The sequence below is a fragment of the Apaloderma vittatum genome, unplaced genomic scaffold, assembly GCF_000703405.1.
Source record: "Apaloderma vittatum isolate BGI_N311 unplaced genomic scaffold, ASM70340v1 scaffold17062, whole genome shotgun sequence".
NCBI lineage: Eukaryota > Metazoa > Chordata > Aves > Trogoniformes > Trogonidae > Apaloderma > Apaloderma vittatum.
In genome coordinates, this window is record NW_009704316.1 from 43,275 (window position 1) to 65,991 (window position 22,717).

Sequence of the window (22,717 nt, forward strand, 5' to 3'; positions counted from 1 at the left end):
TCTCCCTGCCCCAACCCAGGGCAACCGTCAGCTCTGCAGGCGTCGTGCCCTTCATCATGTCCCCTCTCTGCTGAGGCTGTGAAATGGCACCTCTGCGCTTGGGCTACGATGCCGTGAGGATGTTACAGCCTTCAAAAAAAGAAGAAAAGGGGTGCTTGTTCCTCACTCTTCCCTCAGCTCTGTCTCTCCCCGTGTGGAGGCTTCTGAGGTGTGAACACATCCTGTTTACGCCGAGACGGAGATGCTGAGGGGCGGGAGCACAGGGGCTGAGGAGCAGTCGGAGGCAGCGCGAGCACAGGGAGAGCTGCCTGCACCTGGCGACGGCCCCACCATGGACGCGCTGCCCATCTACCATGGGGGCATCACCCGTGAGGCTGGTGAGAAGCTCCTGCTGGCGGCGGGGGCTGATGGCAGCTACCTGCTGAGGGACAGCGAGAGCATCCCGGGAGTCTACTGCCTCTGCGTGCTGTGAGTGCGACCGTGCCGGGCAGGGAGCGGGGTGTCAGGAAGGGCAGGTGGTGGCTGATTTCCACCATTCATGTCTACTGTACAGCGTGTTCCCATGTAACAGTGACAAAATAAGTCCGTTTGCAGACATGTGGTAGACTTTTGGCTCCTTCACCTTGACTTAGGGCAGGGGTGGGTATAAGGGATGTGTGGTCCTTTGCAGAACGAGGAGGAGCAGGTTTTTGCCTTGCAGAGCCCATGCTTCCTACAGGCATAAAATGAAAAGAGAAAGTGGGCCTGGAGCATTTAGGAAGGATGAGCGAGGTGCCAGGGAGAAGAGCCAAACCACTTAGGATGGTGTGTGCTGCTTCATGGTGCTGGATACTCTTGCTTTATGCCTGCTACCTTCTGCTTCTCTGATGTGCTCACGGGAGTGCTTAGCAACATCCTCAGCGTCCCCTGTCACTGGGAGGGGTAGCGTGGATCACTGTCATCCAGAAAGTGCCTTTCCTTCGAGCTGCTTTCAGTCAGGCTGTGTGTCCCACAAGCTCTCAGGCTTGGAATAAAATAACTATCAAGTATGTGAAATACTGATAGGTAATGAACTAAGTGATAATATTACATCAAAGAGGGTGAAAGGGGAAAGATATGATGGGGTGGTCCATCAGAGAGAGGATAGAGGGGTTTGCTTGAGAGAGCTGGGGGACTTTTTAGTCATAGGACCTCATTTTAATGACGCAATTTAAGTATCCTACTTTTGGCAAAAGCAGAAATCTTGAAAGTCCTGAGAGATAATGCTGTACAATGAAGTACCACTGCATCTAAAGAACAAGGATGTATCTACCAAGACTAGACACACACTTAGAATCACAGAAACATAGAATTGTCAAGGTGGGAAGGGACCTTAAAGATCACCTAGTTGCACCTTACTTCAGTAGGGGAAGGAATGCAAGTGAAAAACATTTTAGGGCCAGCAACAAATTAGCTAATAGAGTGCACTTATGTGCCTGGAAAGAAAAAAACCAAACTGAAGAAGAGTCCTAAGTCAGATTTTTCCCCAAATGTCTTGAATATGTTTCCAACAATATGTGATTAAAGCCTAAGTGAGCATTATTTTTCCCTTGTTGTAGACCAGTAAATGGAGGCATGCAAGAAAGTGATAGGCAATCCAGAAATGCACAGTCCTCTTTTCAGCGAAGATGTCCGGGGCAGAAGATGTGGTTTTCCTTCTCTCATGAAATCAGGTGAACCAAGATAGGAACTACTGCTAAGAAATACCTTATCAGCTAGCTGAAAAATGGGAAGCAAGAAGCATCTTGAGTTAAATGAAAATGGAACAGACATAGCAAAAAGTGAAGAGTGCTATGATTCCTGTGATGGGAATAGGCAATAAAAGCAGAATTTCTTTTAAATAACCATCAGAGGAAATGGTGATATATCTTCTTAACACTCAGAAGTGCAGGCGAAAAACTAAGGCATTAGAAAAAGGGTCAGGCAGAATGTTACGATGTTGAATAAAATAAGAGAATCTTGAAATTAGTCCACCATTAGTGTAAATCAGGATGTAGGTAGGTAACAAGGTCTTTCATCTCCACACAATCAGTTGGGTTTTTTTGCTATATTAGTGGTAATTTACATCCTTTGGAAGAAATTTCATGAATGAAATAAAATACAAAAAAAGCAAATAGAAAGCTAACTATGAAGCTCTGCAATCTCTGGAGGAAAAGAAAAGAGACTTCAGTAAGAAACAGAATCCTACCTAATTGTTTCTGGAAATTATGGCCACCTGTGTCTTCATGTTATGTTGCATTCAAACATATATATGATAAGAAAATGGGTAGAAGCAAAACTGGTTCGTGTTTTGCAGGCTTCTTACAGAATACAGATCCTCAGTAAATTTTTATAAGGGAAAATTTCAATAGCATCTTGGGTAAATCCAGATAAAAATATTAAATGAAAAATTTTATGATGAGTATGATCTGATATAGACAGAAAGGTGGCTGAAAAATGCTAGAGCTAAACCTTGGCTCCAATGCCGCTTGACATTTCAATTCAGAGCATTACTTTAGAAATAGCAGATACAGTAAACAACATATCACACAATAACTTTGGAGACAGTTATCATAAAGATACCACGAAACGGTCTCACACTGAAGATAGCAATGACAGTCTAAAGAAATGTGAGCCATAAACTAGAGAAGTGCTTTGACAGGCAAAAGTTTACCAAAGCAGAGCACTTTAGCTGAGAGATTGGAGGAGCACGTAGGGAAGCCATGAGAGATGTAGATATATATATATTCAGTGGAGGATGCTAAACCTGGCTTTGGAAAAATAAACCAATGGACACCACACACCCAAATTCCAATCTGAACATCATGCACAGAGATGAAAGAGTTGGCAAGCACATACATGCATAGGAGCTTTGGTGAAAACTGAGGGAAATATGCAGTTGATGTATTCACTGTTTAAGAAAGAGTAAGTATTATATTTTTTTTAAAATACTTTCCTCATAAGATATAATGGAAATTATTAGGAAAAACAAAGTTATTCAGAAATTTACATTTTGTTTCTGAATCCATGCTGTAAGATCACTCTAGGAATATCTAGATATATCAAGATTAGGCAAAACACATATTTACTGGAAGTAGTGAAGTGATCTTTAAAACATGAGAAACAAAGCTGATCAGCCATTAGATATATTGCAATAAGTATCAGAACTAAATAAAAAAATTAGATCTTCCTAATGACAATTTCTAACAGAAGTGAAATTGTTTCATACTGCCAGCAATGTTTCTATTGCTCTTAGAAATGAAAAAGAGAAAAATAGTCCAGTTTTCCAAAATCAAAACATGTTCAGTTTGTCTTCTTTCTCCTTTCCCAGTATTTCCCTGGAGAAGTAAAATAAAACAAACCTACCCACCCCCAGCTCTCCAAGGCTTCCTAGGCTGCTTCTTTTTCTATTTCTTTTTTTTTTTTTTACCCTGTGGGAAGAAGGGAGTTGTCAAAATCAAAAGGCATAGTTCAGATAAAGAGAAAAGAAACATTTATCAAAAAAGTCATTAAATAAATATTTGCATGACAATACTGACATCAGCTTGAACTCACAAATTTGGCCGCTGTACAATTCCAAGTACGGTAACTGGTAAGCCCCACAATTGCCACTGCATTGCTTAGGCTGAAACAATGCCTCCTTTTTCCAAGAATCTGCATAAATTTGTAATGCCAACACCACACCCTCCCCCCCCTCCCCGAGCACCCCTAAAAAGCCCTCATGTATTTTGTCAGTCTTTGAGCCTCTTAAAGCATGCAAGAAGGGCAGCGGTGTTCACAGTCAGGCTCATTCACCTTTTGCTTTTCCAATTAAAAAGTGGAGCCATGACCTTTAAAAACGAGAAGATTCAAAGGCTTCATGAATCCCTTGTGACTGACACAGATTTTACAGGGCAAACATAAAAGAGACAGGTGGTAGCATAAAACCTGACCTACAGAGACGGGTAGTGGAGGCAGGCAGGACTCTGTTGTTGGACTGTTTGGCTAGAAAAGTGTGTTTCTCTCTTCTTTATTTCTCCTGAAATATTGCTTTACCTTCTTTACCGCTTCCTTCCACTGTCTGAAGTCACCAGGTACACATGGCATGCCTGCAAGCCTTCAAAGAGAGAACGGTGTTTTGGTGTGGCTGTGGCAAAGCACAAAGGACTCAATTTCATAAATATTTTAAGACCACAATTAAACTACCCATGGAAGAGTAGAAAGGTTTTGATTTGCAGTGTCCCCTGGGCCTCTTACAAACAGAGGTGCTGCCTGGGGATTTTGGCAAATTTTTTAATAGCAAATATTCCCAAGGTTGTCATTGCATGAATACCATCATTAAATGTACTATTAATAGGTACTTTAAGGATGTTGTTCATTGTGCTTTGAATGTGTCAACAGAGAAGAACAATTTTTTCCTGAAAATTTTTTAGGGTTGCATTGAAAAGCAAGAAGATGATTGTGGTTGCTGAAAACTGGGCTAGGAGATGTTAAACACTACATGAAGCACACCAGGGTTTTAGTATCAAAACCTGATTGTTCCAGGGAGCTTTCTTTACTGGTATGGTTTCCTCTTGCTCAATATACCCTTTGACGTTTTTAGCACCCTCAGAAATCTTCCTTGCACGTCGCTCCTAATGAAGTCAATGGGGGACACAGGCTACGATAATGGTGGCTGGTTTGAGAAGCAGCCTCTTAAACTGTGCCTGAAAAATGCATAAATAAAATGCCTGAGGGTGCCAAAAGCACTACTTTCTTGTCAGATATATGAGCACACATGCAGAAAGAGGCAGCTCATGCCTGAATTGGCAAAGATAAAACACTTGTAGTTTGGGTCTTAAAATGCACATACTTGAAAACACTTGGAAAGTTAGAAGTTATTTCAGAACTTTAAGTAAGCTAAACATGCCATACCTGTCAAACTGTATGTTCAGATTATTTGTTTGAACCCAGCCATTCATGTACTGTGATGTATTCAATTTGTGGAGAATAATCAGAAGCTGGAATACAAAGCTGCTCAGAGCTCACGAAGCAACAGTAATGGCAACAGGGATAGGCTGCACTTCTATCAGATTTTACATGTGCTATTTTTTCTGTCACCGAAACCACAGTGCATGAGTTCAGGCAACATGCTGAAACCTTCTGATGCAGCAGATATATCAGCTGTACAGGGTGAACGTGTGACACAGGATCACAAGGCAGCTTCAGCTTAACTTATCTTTTGTTTCCCATGTAATATTTTTTATAGAAATGGCAGAATAATTACATTTATTATAACATCACACATACTAATCATCATAATTTAAAACATAGTTTGAAATAAAAGCTTTTCTTGGAGAAGAAGCTCCTCTCTTCAAGGCTGTGTTGTAAATCACACACTATTTTCAGCTTTGAGAAGTCTTCTACAGCACAATAGATTCTACTGAGACATTTCTGCTCCTTGCTCATCAGAGCGAGCTTTATCTTTGCTGAGAGTAACTTGGCTAGTGGTCTTCAGATATTTCAATGGCTTTTCTTGGAAAGATTTTAGAAAGGCAGACAGCCTAAACAGTGGGTAACCGCTATGCTAACTAATCTGTAAATGACAGAATCAGTACAATTGTTAAGTAATAGAACCTAGATTAGCTCTACTCTGGTTTTATAGGTTTGATGATTTAGTTGAAGTAGTGATTTCAGGTTCAGGGATAGTCTGGTCAGACTGTGCCTACTTTGCTCTGAGAGAAACAGGAAATCTGAAGACAAGATACAGTGGATCACTCGCAAACAAGCCGAGAAATATTCTAGAGAAATATGAATCTGTAGTGTTTAGAGCGCTATTGACAGTGTTTTATCTATTGCAGTTTTTGTGAGTTTTGCCAAAAGTGATGAAAGAAATTTCACCAGGTAACCTTATTTCATGAGCTTTTGACATTTTGAGGTACTATTCTGGAATAGTAATTCATGAAGCTTAGTTACTGGCCCACCTGAGAGTAATTTCCTTCTAGTTAGCATCTCAGATTTGAATAAATTCACATTTTGATTCCAAACCTGAAGAAATTCCTCTCTGAGGCATTGCTTTTGGCTGGCATCACCTTGCTGGTACCAGATCAACATAAACCCGGCTCAAAAAAGGCTACACACTTGCTCTTTAGGTAAATCAGCAGCATTTCTGCTAATGATTGGGAGTGTTCAAGTGGTGAAGATGCTGATAACCTTCCACAGAAAACTGTGGTTAAATTCAGAAACTTTTAACAAGATTTGACTTACTCTTTTGAGCTTGTGTTGATTTCAGAAGAGAAAATCAAGATAATGCATTTGCTTTATAATGCTATAGCATTATGGCAAGCTAATACTAGTTATTGCTTCAGTTATCGTGGCTGTATTTTTGCCACAGGAAGTGTTGGTGGGGGAATCAGTGACAAAGGGTAAACTGAAGTGGATGTTCATGGACTGCTGCTGTGAGTTAATCTACAGTAACTCTGTTGGACTTTTCAGATGTTGTAAACACTGGTTTAAATTATTTTATTCGCTCTTGCTGACACAGAGCTTGTATCTTGCACATCATCTCAATGCTATTTCTTCAGCTTGGGTTAGCTGATGGGTGGTAATTGCTAAGTTGCTGTACCTTGATTGTATGTCTGAGACCTAAATAAGACATGAACCAGGGTGCTTGTCAACCAGAAAATGCAAATTCTGGACAAAGTGGGGAGCCGTAGGCTTAAACAGGATTTTCTCCTACATTAAATAAAAAGACTTCTGGCCTTTCCATGATTAATAAACCAAGCAGAAATATAGCAATTAAAGAAGAAAAAGAAAGAAAAATAAGTTTAAGTGGATGGCTAGATTGCTTGCTTCATCATTTTGACAGCTATTACTTGTGTGGCACAGAGGAGGCCATGTAGCTCCAGGGTGTACTGTGCAGGAGACACCTTGATGACCACACATATGGAACTGCTGTGGATTCCCCTGACTTCATGAGTTTTGACTCTGTGGTAGCTGATTCCCACCTCTGTAGCCACTGCTGTGCCCATGCTGTTCCCATGTTCCTAGTCCAGGGTTGTCCACTGAGATGCTGCCTGGGGTGGGTCCCTCTGATCAGGCCACTCAGGAGCTGATCCACAATCTGCATCAAACACCTTTGGATAAGGCAGAAGCAGCTACAACCTGACCTCTCACGCTATCTGCTGTGTGCCAGTGACACCTCACTCTTGCAGCACCGAGTTCCCCACCATGACATCAGTAGCAATCACCTCCATTGCATTAAGTGGTTTCTAACTGTTATCTCAGTTTGTGAGATGATGTTTGTCATCTCTGTTTCACAGGTGAGAAACTGTGACACAGGAGGCTCAGGTCTGCAGCACCCTTAACTTTGGGTTTCCAATGTGAGGGTCATGGGAATGGATTTTGGGACTCCCCAGAGCTACTCTGTACATCCTGCTGACTCTGCTCGCTTTCCTGAGAGCCATTTCCTTGTTTCACGAATCATCTGCTTCCATCTCCTGTTTTTGGCTTTTTCACCCCTTTTGTGCTGCTCCCAGTAAAAGACTCCTCATACTGCACCCCTGTTTGTTCCTTTCCTTACACTTTTAGTCTTACTCTCTCCCAGGGATTCAGTTTTCCATGCTCTTTCCTTCTTTGCCCACACTGCACAGACTTGGGTGCTCCTTTCTTTCCTTCCACATCCACCCCACGCAGTCCCAATTTTCCTTTCCAAGATGCATAATCTAAATTACCTTCTGGGTTTTTTTTTGTTTTCCCCTCCTGCTAAGCCAGGCCAGGCAACATCCATACATCACTCATACCTCGGGATGGGTACACTGCTTAGCTGAGTGCCGTGGTACAGCTGGCCCAGGCATGGTGCAGCTACAACTGCTAACAACCTTAGAGAGAGCCTCTCTCACAGCCTACATAGCCACTGCTGCTTTCTCTTGAAAACTGCAAGAGACATACCTTCCTTCAAACAAATTTTATGTCTTACTCCAAAAAGCTGGCAAAATGCTCCGCAACTGGGAGATCACTTTTTTAACATGGGGTAAGAATTGTTCTGCCCAACATGTCCCTTTTCTGGCACTTCTGCAGTCTCCATCCTTAAATAAGGATCAGGCAAATATGTAGGAAACAAAGTTTCAGTTCGAAAGTCTGAAATGTAGCAACGTTCTAAAAAACTTAGTATGGACAGTATATAATGCTCAGGAACAATGTTTGCAGCCCACACTACCGTCAGCTTCTTAAGCAATATTGTAAAGTGAAATTCCAAGGTAAGGTGAGGATGCAAATATACCAGGTAAGAAAAGCTGATTGATACAGTGCAAAGAAATCAGAAGAAAAAGCTATGTAAAGAGGAAGAAATTTATGCCATTTACTGCTGACATGGCTTTCCCCATCTCCCTGTCTTTCTGCCTTTATATTTGTTCCATTTTGGACCCAGAAATGAATACAAATTAGTTTAATCAAATTTCCCAACTGAGATACAAAACATTTGGAAATGACTTTAAAATATACCATGCAGCTGAAATGTCATGGTTAATTTTAATCTACAGCATGCAGCTAATATCCTCTGGCTATTTCAGTGGTGCAGAAGATTGTAATTATTCACCTGTTAAAGTAAATGCAGCTTTAACAAGTCTGATCACAGTTGAAAAGGAGGAGTGGAGAGGACAGGTAGACAGATGCTGTCTCAGTATGTCATCTGTGAATGATGCCTTTGTAGCTCTTTGAGAAGAATTATCTAGCTATAAAGAAACAAGCCTCTAATACAAAGTGGGCTGTTTCCTCTAATAGCAACTTCTAGATTTTCCTTTGACCAAGTTTTCCCAGCAATGGTGTTGCAACAGAGACAGTGGCAGTGCAGTTCTCAGCTGGTATAACACACCCTTTGTTATGGAGATGAAATAAAATATCATCAGTGGTGCCCAAACCACTCTTTCATAAGTGTTATCCAGTATTGTCCTTACAGCAATGGCTGTTTTCTGCTTCTCTTCATCAGTATTTTGGCATTTTTTTGCCTTTGATCAAAAATTCATAGGGCCTTATTCATCAAGGTGTTAGTTCATTATTGCTCTCGTCGCTTGTTCTTTACTGGCATGGAAGAGGAGCGTTGCAATTTTGAGTGAGGCTTCTGTCCACCCTCGGGCCAGATGAAGGGATGCAGGAGCCCTTTGTTGGGTTTTTGCCAGAATGTCAAGGGCTGGTTCTCTTCCAAGTTACACCAGTGTCACGGTAAGAGTGCTCTCTGAAATCCTTTTCTCAGCGACATGTGTCCACCTCCTGTTGGCTTTGCCCAGCAGAGAGAGGAGTTCAGGTCACTGAAGTGGACTTGGACTGCATCTCGCCAGGAAATGTCTTCAAAGCATAAGCTGTGTGAGAGGCCCCAAGTGCATCATGCCCAGCTGCATGGTATTTGGCTTTTTTTTTTTTGGATTTTGGCTTTAGCTAGGTTGCCACACCATGTATAGGAACACTGTATCACACTAGGAGCCTTTTTTCCACCATGAATTGAGTAAAATGTAGAAAACTAAGTTGTCCCCTCATGGTGGCTGGGGAATTTCTCATCTCCTGAGAGCTAAGCTCCAGTAAATGCACTTTTCCACCTGCTTTTACACAGTGTTATGTGTTTTGCTCTTCGGAAGGTAACGTTCTATGCAATCTCAATTTTAATTTTTGCATTAAGAAAAACACCTTGATCTTCCTTCAGTCCACACCGATCTCTGTTAATGTTGAGTAGTTTAAATCATAATAAATTTTCTGATAGAGGCTCTTCTCATGTAGCGGTAAAGAGAACTTGGCTCATCAAAACCCTGTCACTCGCACATGGAAAGTGAAAAGCACTTTGAAGTGGTAATGAAGTAAGTTCCTGCTGTTTAACAGAAAGCTTTGATAAGATCATATTATTTGGGAGAGTACTTATCAGAAGAGTTGTAATTCATTTTGTGGAAACAAAGATCCCAATGGAAGGTAGTTAGATGGGAAGATCTAGCTGTTCATCATCTTAACAAAATTATCCTCCTTCCTTTGTGCACTTCCTTTGAAGAAGCAGGTGTGGTGGTCCTGAGCCACCTCCCATCTGCATAGTGGCTGTGTTTACTGAGGCCTTCAGAGCCAGCAGCAGATGATGCTGTTGTGTTTTTCAGTTTAAGCACAGTGAACCCCTTCAGGTCTTTCCATCTGTCCTCAGTTTGCCAGGTGAGTGGAGAGTTCTCCCTTGTCCCTCACAAGGCTGTGATAGCACAGTCGTGCTCCTCCCATTCTCCACACTCTGCTCAAAGCATCCATGTTCCCAAATTTTTGTTCTTTTTTTCTCTGTCTCATGGGATTTTAATCTGAAATATCCTTTATTCTTTCTCTGAGCTCGGCTGAAATATTTTACAGTGGATTTTTTTTTTTTAATGTGGGATAGGTGTCTATCTTATGCTTCACACTGCTTTGGCCCTGAATATTACTTTATCTGCCCTCTCTTTTTCTATTTGTCCAGCTTAGTAACCCTTTCTGGCAGAGTGCTGAAAGCCATGAGACATTTCAGAATCAGGGTAGCACCCCAGCACCTCAACCACTTCAAGTCATGCAATCTCTTAGGCAGAGAAAATGATGAAAGAAGCAACAGATGGAAGCTTTCCAGACAACTGAACTATGTGTGGAAAAATCAGATTTTAAAGAGACTGAAGCAGTGAGAATGCTTTGGGACAACTGAGAACAAGCATAGGTAATATGCACAGTGTATTATTAAAGCCAGGAGGGAAGAGAACAAGTTTATTGTTTTACATACAGGTTCTGTTGGTTTTGGGGCATGAAAATAAATGATCGAACATGCACTTCAAAAAAAAGGGACAAAATGGTAGGAGGTCTCTGGTGTTTCTCAGTACACTATGGCCTGTGAAAATGGCATGCTACATACACAATTGCAGGAAAGCCTCTTGTGATTTCTAAAAAGAAAAGATTCATGTGAACATCAGCTACTCATGAAGAGCTGACAATACAGGCACAGCTGTCAGAGGTTTTAAGAAAGGACACGATGGCAGAAGATTGCCTAAGGGAGCTAATGGGAGACAGTGGATTCCCTGAGCAGGAACTTATCTAGTGGCTTTTCAGCAACCAAGGGTTGTGACCTCAAACACCAGTGATGCAGTGCCTTGACATGAAGAGAATAGCGTCATCCTGCCATGTCCTTCCCTCCTCCTGCTGCCACAGCAGGTTGCTCACATCTCTTCCCAAGGGCCTTTTCTGGGCTTGTCCAAATCCTGGACAGACTGCAGCAGTTGAGCCTGCTGAAGGAAGAAGTCGGGTAGCGGCAGCTGTTCTCCTCCTTAGGCTTCCGTGAAGTTTGCCACCTTCTGTGACCATCTGGTGCCAGGTAGAAAGTTGCCTCTCTGAGGAAGAAGGTCCCTTGGTTAACACAAAGAGGTGGATGAAGTTGTGGTGGGATTGTGGGGGTGTGTCCCATACACAAAGAGGAGTTTTCCTCCAAGCAGCCCCAATGGGAAGGAAGGGCTTTGTGCCTTCTGCATCCACATTCAGTCACAGTGGGAGTTGAGTGATGGTGGGGGAGAGCTCACAAATCACCACAGGCGGTTTTTCCTCCTGCTTTGTAGGGTTGTAGCAGTGTGACAGCTGTTAACAACTTCCTACTTGGGTAAATTATATCAGACACCACTTTGCAAAGGTTGCTGTAATGACTTTTTAAAAAGAATTTATCCAGAAGACATGACACGGCGTAAGTAATTGCAATCATATGGTATCTGTGTCATTGATGGTTTCTGCTATTTTGTAGTAACCTCCTATAATAACATGTATAATTGGAAAGAAATCAATTATTTTTCTTAAGAAAGCAGAAAAATACTATATGCGAAAAGAGGGAATAGTCCCTAAAATCCTTCTGTGTATTCATCTAAATCTATGTAGTATGAAATACAATCTTTCTTAACTGATACCATCTAAACTAATGTTGCACTCACAAAAGTACCATCAATTATCTCTGCTTCTGAGTTATATTTTTTTTATATTGGTATAGTAATCTACCAAGTAAATCATTCACTGTGTTGGGTTTGTAAGAGAAGCAAGACTGACTCTGGACATGGGCACGTCTTATTATTGTATGACTCCTTATTCTTGAAAGACTTAAATTAACTTTATAAGGAAGGAAGATTCCATACTCTTGAAAGTCTCCTTTATTAGTATTTGAGAATTAGGAATATGTGGGCGGGCAAGGCAAAGAGTAATTTACCTCATTTTTGTGGGTCTAGCTTTCCAAATAAATTATGCTCATGGTTCTGCTTCTGGGGACATCTCCATTTAAATCAATCACAGTACAGTAATGCAATCTGCCAATGACGTACCTCTTTTTCCAGGGAAAGTATGTCTGGTGTGTGTTTGTAAAAGGAGGTCACTGAAAAAAAAAAAAATGCTGAGGCAGGAGTGAAAGCAATATCACTTAACCTAGAATAACTGAATATTGCTAAACTAGATCTGAGTCAGACCGGTCCCTCTCATCTCAAAAGAGCCCAGCTGCTTCTGCCCTGTGCCTCTTTTTTTAAAAATCTACCTAGATATTTTATTGGTAAATTTATTTTTAAGGAAAGGTTAGCAGATGAACTGACTCCCATGTATCAGAGTGTACCTCTTGTGAAACCTGATGGTAGATATGAGTACTGAACACTTGTTGATTTTTCTTTTTTTCACAGGCATCAGGGTTACATTTATACCTACAGAGTGTCCAAGACAGAAACAGGATCCTGGAGTGCTGAGGTGTGTACTTCTCCTTTCTTATCTGAAAATTTCTACAACCTGGTTCATATTTGTATTGATTTAATGAAATATATTCAAATTATTCATGTTTCTGCATAGTCTGGTTTTTATCGAAGGGAATTGATCTTGAGCGCGCCCATCACTAAGATGTCTTGGTGCTACTTCTGACAGTCTTGAATGCATAAATTAAATCCCTATTACATTTCAGCTCTTGCATAATGAAATAGTGCATTATTTTGCATCACTTTAAATGGCAAAAATATTGTGTTTTTATTATTTGACAAGCACAACCAGTTCCCTTCTTTCCCACCTATCATTAATGTCAGAATATTAAAGAAATTATTTTCAATCTACAGTGTTTTAAAGTTAATTTATCTACAGATTAATTCATCAATGGTGCAAAACAGAGGTAGGGTATTCAAAACTTGATACAAAACATGTTTTCACCTATCTGATAAGAAACTGGTAATTCAAGTGTAGAATAACACCATTTGCAATACAAGACAACTGTTGGATTTGATCGAATTGGGATGCTAACCTGTGTTTCTTTTATGAAGGTCTTGTTCTTTGAGGTACTCTGTGTATTAATTTGTAATTAGCTTTCAGTTTGCACATTAATGAATATCGATTACAAACATTAAATAATTTCTAGACAGGAGTAATTCCTTGGCCATTATTATCACAGAACTGGTTGCAGTGCTCTGGAAGACAAGACTGATTAGTGGAGCTACTCAGAAGCAGATCAGGGACTAAAAGTGACTGACATTACTGCAGAGTAAATAATTATCCTGGTACTCAGGAAGAATTTACTCATTCATTCCTGTAAGGCATCCCTCAGGTTTCCACTGCCCAAGCAGGAAGGTTTTTGGGATGGGGTGGGGATGGTGGTGTGGCACGGCGAACATTGGTGTCTCCGGAAGGATGCCAGGACCCCCAGGGACCTCAGCCTGTGAAAGGTAATTCCCTGAGTGAGGCTGAAGCCTGCTTTGGCCCCAGGTAATGTCACCAGTGAGGTTCTTTTGGTGTTTTATAGGCCATCTTCCCCCCATGACCTCCACTGGCTTCCTAAGTATGGGTCTTGCACTTTCCCTCACTGTATTTGAGAACCATAGAACCATAGAATTGTTCAGGTTGGAAAAAACCCTTGGGATCATCGAGTCCAACCACTAACCCTACTCTACAAAGCTCACCCCTAAACCACCTCCCCCAACACCACATCGAAGTGACCTTTAAACATCTCCAGGGGTGGTGACTCAACCACCTCCCTGGGCAGCCTATTCCAATGTCTGACCACTCTTTCTGTGAAAAAATTTTTCCTAATGTCCAGTCTAAACCTACCCTGTTGCAGTTTAGAAGAACCTTACCGCTGTTTCACAGCATAGGTGTTCTGAAGACCCAGGACTCTTAAATACATCCTCTGCAGGGAAAGGTGCTAGCTACAGACCTGTCACACCGGCCCTTCCCCTAAGCAAACAGAAAACTTTAAGTAAATGTTGCTAAGAGCACACTGGCCTCAGCTGTTAGAAACAGCCGCCTTAAATCCAACGTAACCCCACAAAATGTGCCTCCAAGGCCAGAACAAGCTCAAGGCGCAGCTGGTGTTTCCCTGTCTCTGCTTCCTCCTCTGTGGCTGCTTAGTCTAGACGCAAGCTCAGGTCACACCCACCTTTCAAGGACGAGGCAGGGAAATTAAAACAGTGCTGATACACTCCCAGCCAGGGCAAAGTCTCCAGCTGGTGTCGGTGAGGCAGGATACAGCCCAGGGCTGCTGGATGAAGGCAGTGTCCCTCACATGGGAGTATGCTGGAAGGACTTGTGCTTGTTCTCCCATGACTTTGGTGGGGAGAAATGAATATGAGAATGCCCTGGAGGATTTAACAGAAACACTGGATAGTTGATTAAAGCAGACGTAGCTTCATTTCACAATGTTTGAAAATATGGTAAGGTACAAAGATAGAAAACCACCCACTCGTAATAAGTAGGTACTATTTTGTTGCAGCCTTTGTACGAGACATAGACAGGAATACTCAATGACTGCATAAGCTTGGAGAAAGCCTTGTGAAGAGGTTGTGTTCATGCCTGAATTTGGTGGTGTAAGGACACCCTGTCCCTGGTCAGTGCCAGATGGTTCTCCGGATCTTCCTGGTGTTTCCGGATCTTCCTGGTATTTCCAGGCTGGAAGTATCTTAGCAATAAATCTGGCTACAATAAAACAGAGTCAGAAATAGTGAAAGATCCCTTGGGAATTTCCCTAATAAACATGGCAGGCTTTGTGTTTCTCTTGTAGTGATTAAGAAATTGTACCTCTTCCAGGCTTATACCACAACACTGCTGGAAACTGCTCTTCATTCTGCGAGGCTGCAATGTCCCAGGGGAAGGAGGATAGCAGTATGGCTAGTTAACTCATTTTAAGTTGGCACATCAGGGGGTTAGCTCCTTCCCTGGGGGGGGTGTGCATTTCTGAGGACAAGGCTTCTGTGCCAGTGCCCAGAGCCTGGCACAGATGCTCAGCACCCAGCATCCCTTCTCACCTCTCACCATCCGGCTTTGCAGACAGCACCCGGGGTCCACCGGAGGCTCTTTCGGAAAGTGGACAACCTCATTTCAGCCTTCCAGAAACCTGATCAAGGCATCATAACACCCCTGCGGCACCCGATCATCAACCATGCGAAAGCCAAATACCCACCAGGTACTCGTGGGGCAGAGGGAGCCTCAGCCATGGCTGAGCAGAGTCCTCCACTGTGGTTGGGATGGAGGTATCAGACTTATTTGTGTCTGTGACCTAAATTAGCAAGCAGGGTGGCGTTGCCAAAACCGTGACCTAACTTTTCTACCGTGTGATCGGAATGCTGGTTCTCAGGTGTTCATTAGGGATACGCCTGCCAGTGTCCCGAGAAGATGAATTTTGAATATGCATTCCTGAGCACTCTACCAGCTGTGGCTACCTTCCCTCCCCAGTGTCCTTGCTCTTGGAGTTATGAACCTCCTGATCTGTTCATTTTCCTACAGTGCTCATCCTTTTGTATCTTTGTGATCATTTTTCTTAGGGAGAAATGAAGGCCATGACTTCCACCTGCAGCCCTCATGAAGATGTTTCCCCCAGCGTGACATAATCATATCTTCTAATGTCTCCTCTAGTCCATGCTCTAGAACAGAACGATTTATATGATAGTTAAAACTCCATGAGTTTTCTTGTAACATTTGCAGAAATGTGTATTTCATAGAATTTCTAGCTCAAAAATGTAGAAGTTTTAGGTTTCAGAATATTTTTTTTCCTTTTTTTTTCTAAGAGGATAAAAAAATATCAACTGCTAAACAGTGAAATAGTGTAGTGTTTTCTTTTTCTCTTTTTACTCTCAAGTACAAAATATTTTTCACTTCAAGATTAGTTCCCAGATAATTAGTTACTAATTTTACATTAATTAAGTTTGGAGTCTGCTTTGCTTTATTCTGGTTGGCATTTATGCAAAACCTGGCAAGCCTACTTTTATAGTTCCAGGAAAATACCTTACATTAAAGTGTCCTTGCCTTTGGTGGGCAGCGTGTCTGTCATTCATACAGTTCCTAAAGACATTCCAGAAGCAGCATCATGAGAAGCGCCACTAACTGATTTCCCATTACACCAGGCTCTCTCTCTGCCCTGTAACTGTCCACTGCTGCCTGAATGTACAAAATTTATTGTTTGCACAAATGACCCAAAACTTCAGCAATGCTGAGACCAGCCAGTGAAGGGCAGACCACTGTTCTTTGCTTTTAGATGTTCCCTGTACTTGAAATGAACTGACCCTGCATACAGTTTTTTAAAATAAATTATTTTTGCCTGACAATTTCTCTGCTTTCCTTTACCTATCCTTGTGTGCCTCTGTGCTGCTGCAGATCTCCTGGGAGAGAGGTTTGAATTAAAGGTCGTGTCAGTTGTGTGGGTTTAACATAAGCATGATGACACTGTCCTGCCTGGACTGACAGACAGTACGAAACACTTTTGAATGGACTGAACATCCTACAGCCCTCATTTTTCGGGAGGTACTACGGTGTGTGCACTGCAGTCAAAAGGTGGAAGACATGGTCTCATCTCTGTGTGGGTTTTTGCCAGGCAGGCTTCTGTGAGCTTTGGGAGAGACTCCAACCCTGGCCCAGCCTTGCTGGTGTGTGCTCGGTCTGTGAGAGGGCTGCACCAGGGCTGGCTGATGGAGTCGTGCCACCATTAGTCACTCTTCAACCTGCACAAATGGTCCTGACTAGCAAAGGAATGTGATTCTCCCACTCTCATTACCAAAAGACAAGACTAATGGTGATTGCGAATGGACTACAAAAATATATTTAAAGAAGCAACTCTTAATATAGCCACCTTTGAGTTTCTCTGGTTAAATGTTTCATGCCTATACTTCTGATTTCTGCGTGGCTTGGAAGGCTGGAGATGTTTGATAAGAGAGGAAAATTTTTTTTCTCTGGAAATACCGTACTCAGGAAAACGCATCTTAGCAAATTCGACCAGACACAGCTGCCAGGGCTCAGTGGCACAGTAAGAGGTACTGTGTGGGGCTGCTGGTGGTTCCCCAGGCAGCAACAACCTCCCGGCGATAGCCCCAGTGCCTGTATTTATATCTGCATGTAAGATACTTAGGTTGGGAGGTCTCCTTCACCAGCACATTAAAAAACCCTCCACCCGTAATTTACTTAATTGTTGGTATCCTAGATCCTGCCTTTCACCTCACTGAAGTCAAGCTGGATGTGAATAGTGACAGAGCTAAATGGGCTAAAGGATTCAGCAAGGTTAGGATGCTTCAAGCAGCATTTGATAAGGTTGGAAGGTTTAAACTTTTATTTTTAATCTTTTTTCTATAAGTGGATATATGTGTGTGTGTGTCTGTGTGTGCGCGTGCGTGCAAGTAAGAGACAGTGTGTGAGTGAGTAATAAACCATTTTCTGTAAAGCAAAAATGCCTTGTAAAAAAAATGGGAGTAATTGCAATAAATAACCAGCCCCACAGTAACAGAGACCAAAGGGCAATACTGTTGAAAAGTGGTGAAAATTTCAGTTCATTACACAGTTTCTGTCCAAACAAAGCTGAATTTCATTTGTGGTGAAACGTCCCAGCTTCCTAACTAGTCACATAATATTTTGCACTATGTGTTGCTCCGTACCTCTTTGTTGTACATGTTTGTCTTAAGACACTGCCATACGGTGGCAGATCCAGCATAATTTACTCTTTAATGAAATATTTAAAAGCTGGCTTTTTAATTGTTACATAATTCAGCAAATGTCAGCCATGGGGGCTCTGACCTGCCCACCTCCAGCACAAGAGCAAACATCCCTGGCACCAGCTGCTTTGCTGTCACTTGTGCCCATTGAACCTTCCCTGTGCCTTAAAGCTTTCCCTTCCCTCCTTGCATCTACAGTGGCTGGTCTCTGGCCATTCCTCTCCGACTTTCTGCTCCTGGAAACCACCATTCCCCAAAACCAAGTGAGCTGCTGAGTGCTGGCAGAGAGCGTGGGTGCCCCCCAGGCTTCCCACGGGAGCCTTTTTACTTTCTAAGTGCTGGAGCTAAACTTCTGCTTTAACCTGGTTTCTCCTGGGAGCAGGAAGGAGTGTGCTTGGAAATGGTCTGTGGCAGATATTTGCACTGTGGTGGGGATAAATGTAGTGAGAAGCACTTTGCCCAGTGGCTGTGTCCTATAGAAATACCATGTTGGCTTGAAGCAAAGGCTGAGGCCATCAGTGCTTTGTGCTAATCTTGTGGCACAAGAGCAGCAGCCCACACATCCGTAGTGTGGTGCAGTGAGCTGAAGATAACTGGTTTGACTATGGATGACTCCAGCAGTGCGTTGCTCTTCTAAAAAATACATTAAATAGGCCAGGAGATGCCATTTCTGTTTAAAGCTGAGAATGTTGTTTCAGTTTCTGATGTAAATTATTAAGACAGAGGCTTGTTTGTGTTGTTTCTTTTGGGTACCCAAGGGCCTGGAATTGCTGTAGTCTTAAACAAGGTGGAAACTGAGAGAAAGCTCATGGTACCCGAGGGACAATTTGTCGATGCTTGGTTACAGAAATAGTAGTATGGAAATCATATAGATTTCATGCATTGATCTAGGTGTGAAGAGCTACAGATCCTTTTAGAGAGTAGCAGCTGCATTTTGTGGGCATGACTTCACCGGACAATATCTTTTATCACCTGCTGCTTCCAGCCCACCATGCCTGCCAGGCTGCAGACACACTGGGACACAGTGCCTTGCTGCTGCTACTGCTCTGCCCCAGGCCTCCCGCCCCCCTCCCGCTTCCCCTGCCTGCTGCAGTCTGGACTCTGACAGCAGATTTTGCAGCTCACAGCTGCTCCACTGGTTACAGTCGTGACAGACCTCCTCCAGCACTCAATCCATACCGGCTCCCAGGCTGGTTTTCTTCCTTTTTCTACCAAAGTGCCTCTTTGGCCTCATTTCTTATCCAACACAGCTCTTCCAGCCTCAGCCCTCATGCTGTGTAATTGCCTAGCCCAGCTGCTCCCATATATTTTTCACCATGTGACCTTTCCTTTAGCCTTAAACACTCCTTTTGCTCCTCCAGTCCACTGTCTTCTCCTCTCTGCTGAATGTGCTGGGCTTTTCACTTTTCCTCACACACACACACACTTTTGATACAGTCATTCATCATCATCTATTTGAGGCTCTGTAGAATGTGCAGGTACTTAAACTCTGCTCCTCAACCCCTACCACCACTGTTGACTTCACCCACTCAGTTCTTGAGAATGCAAAGGCATTCAGCAGGTATTTTTTATTTTTTATTTTTTATTTTTTTCCCCTCACACTTGTTCAGGTGAAATGCAGTAACTTGGGCTCAGAAAACGCCTGTGATTTCACCTGCAGTGAAATGTGCAGAGCTATATGCATGAGCTTTGGTGAACCAAAAGTAAAATTAAATCTTGCTAGCAACCCCCTGCCTCCCCAACTATTGAATCAATATTGTCTGAAGTTCTTTTTTAGCTGTTTGAAAGCGCCTTTCATTTACAAGACCAGAATATCCCAAATACATGGAGTAAACATAGACAGAGTCACACACCCTCCGTTTGCACCTTTATTTTTTAAAAATGAAATAGTCAAAGTTCTTTTTCAAATATCGACACATAATATATTAACTTTCAGTATTTACAGCGTGTTGCTGGGATGTTCTTGTAGAAAATGCATGCTTCTGGTCTGAAACCCAGAGCAAAATGCATCAGACCATTTAACTGCAGCCATATAACATAAACCTGTACAGTATCCAGTCACTATTCAGCACGGGAGTTAGAGCAGGAATAAAAAAATCGGGATCTATTGTTTCCTAGCAACGAGGCTGAGACCGTTATAACACAATTTCTGTAAGATCAGAACCTCTAACTGGTGTTAGACTGAAACTGAAGATCTTGGCATACATTGTAAACATTTTTACTGGTGATGAGAAAGCTAAAAAGGAACATTACTTTGACATATATCATATGCTATGCTTCTCTTTCTTGTTTATTGACACTTCTGCCTGAAGAGTATGAAGATTTTAATGTTGTATCATGGTTCATACAAGTAAAATACTGTCAAGGACACGATCTGATATACTAACATTTATTAAAAGGCTAAAGTCCACCACGAGATCTAAGGAAAAACTGGAAATCGTCAAACACATTTCCTTAGACAAATAATGGCAGCCGACAAATGCCCGGACAAATCCACTGTGAGTCCGACCCCACTGTTCCCAGTTTCTGCCAAGAAGCGATGCTTCCGGCAGTCAGAGTGCTTTTGACCTGGTAAATGTTTTGAATCAAGGAGAGGTTTAAATAACAGTCGGCACTGGACAGGGATAACCCTTAGGGCTGTCGGCAGAGCCTGTGCTGAGGGTCACCAGGATAGATCAGCTGCGAACCAGCCCCCTGCAAGCGAACACCCAGCCAGGGAGCCCTGAAAACAGGAGCTCCTCTGCCTAAACCGCCTTCCCCTTCGCAATTGCACTGTGGCTCCCAGCAACACCCGCTCGCCATGGCTCGTCACAGACAGGCTGCTGTGTGTGACCCTGGCTCGGGGGGCCAGGGGGCTCCCCAGCTTCAGGAGTGCCCATGACCACGTCAGCCTCACTGGTGTGCGGCCGGGAGGATGTTACAGAGCTCAGCCCAAAGAGCTGGGTCGTGGGTACCGAGATGCACATTGACCTGTTCATATATATTTATTTGGCTATGTTCTACATAGATATCTATACATATATATTTATATCTCTGAAATGCTCTAGATTTGCTAAACAAATATGAAAGCAAAGGAAACATTACTTGTACACACTATTGGTTTGGCTGTCATAAAAAATATAGTATGTATTTCTCATGGTAAGTATTTGCTACAGGATAGTGTGCAACAGTCGTTATTTATTTTATTTTATTTCATTTCATTTCATTTTATTTTATTTTATTTATTTTATTTTCTTTTACTTTCAGAACCTTGTCTGCAGTGCAGAACACTAGCATCAAATTATCTGGTCTAAATAACAGTAAAAATTTCCATTAGTTTTCTTTTTCTCATTTGGGTCTCTAGGCTATAGTGCAAAACAAAAAAGAAAAAAAAGGAAGGAAAACTACAAAAAACCCAGACTAAAATATTGGTATAACTACTAGGAAAGAAAAAAAAATGGAGACTGAAATATTCCTTGCCTCCATCTGAGGTTGCTCATGTACAAGATGGCCCAAAGCTATTTGTCTGCTTAGTTCTCATGAATCACTGCTGGCTGGCCCATATGTAGCTACAACTTAAGTCTTCAGTGCTCTTTCCGTAATAAATTGTTTTTCAGCATTGGTATCTCAACACGATACTTCTATTTAGTTTCCTAAATTTCTGAAACTATTATGATGAAGGCTTTTTTTTTTTTTTTTGCTTTTGTAACCAAGCCATGTAATATCATGTGATTCTTTACATGTCCATATTCTCATAGGAAATATTGTTCAAAAATATACCTTAGACTGCACCCAGGAACTGGGAAAATGCCAAATCTACTTTCATAGACAAACTTGTAACACATTTCACTCTTTGACCTTTTGGCATAATATGAGAACAACAGTAGTCAAGGCAGTATTAAAAACCACAGCTGTAGGTAATACAAAGTGCATTTCCTGCATATAATACAAATATAAGAAACTAAAGGCACAAGCTAACTAAATATGTATTACATACTAGAAATGCACAGTTCAAGGTAATTCTAAGCGCTTCAAATATTTGTTTATAATGGATATTTAAAGCAGTTTGAAAATGATCCTCATTAGTGAATTGCAAAAAAGTATAATTGTTTAAAATATAAGTAAAATAGACTCTAATATTGACATCTTGGATCAGTGATAAAATACATCATCACGTTTATGAATGCACTCTCTATATACAATTCATAAATTACTCTTCCATTGATTAAAAGCATATTAGAGGCTCAAGGATTTGAAGGTCCATTTTTAGGCTGGTGTGGAGGTATTCAAATTCTCCGTGATTGTATGGAAAAATCACAGCAATTAGAGCTGTCAAACCTCAGCTCTCAATTCTGTACATGCGTTAATGATGAGCCTGATCGATGGGTGTATGTGTAGATTTTGGTCCACAGTTCCACCTGCCTGGGGAGCAGAGGGTTGTTTTAGGGACCAGGCTCTCGCTCAGCCTGATCCTGCAGCCCCAAAGCTGCTCCCAGGGGAGCAGGAGTCTGGAAGGAGACAGTAATTGAAGCAAGGCTGAGACCCAAGGTCAGACCCCTTGGGTTTGGTTCAGGTCTCATTTGCCAGCTCAGGCTCATCTCTAACTTTGGTACAGTCTGCTCCACTTGCCCAAAAACAAGGGAAAGAAAACTGGAAAGAAAGGAAGAAAGACAAAGAAAGCACTTTGTTGGCTTCGGTAAGTATAAGCAGAAATTGTTTCCATATATTTACTATGTCTGTTTTGAAAGAAATGTGCAATAACATCACTGTTACGGATACACAGGCTCTATAACAAGACTTCTAGATCCCTTTGAAAGTCAGTAAAGGAAATTTGCTTAGCCTCC

General features: G+C 42.0%; 1 protein-coding gene across 1 annotated transcript; it reads left to right on the forward strand.

The window, feature by feature from the left end:
• Positions 1-331: 331 nt before the first annotated feature.
• On the forward strand, positions 332-15,781 carry SH2D1A (SH2 domain containing 1A). The gene is made up of 4 exons (XM_009865011.1): positions 332-468; positions 12,630-12,693; positions 15,247-15,382; positions 15,741-15,781. Exons 1-4 carry the CDS (start codon positions 332-334, stop codon positions 15,779-15,781), a joined length of 378 nt encoding a protein of 125 aa, XP_009863313.1.
• The last annotated feature ends 6,936 nt before the right edge of the window (positions 15,782-22,717 follow it).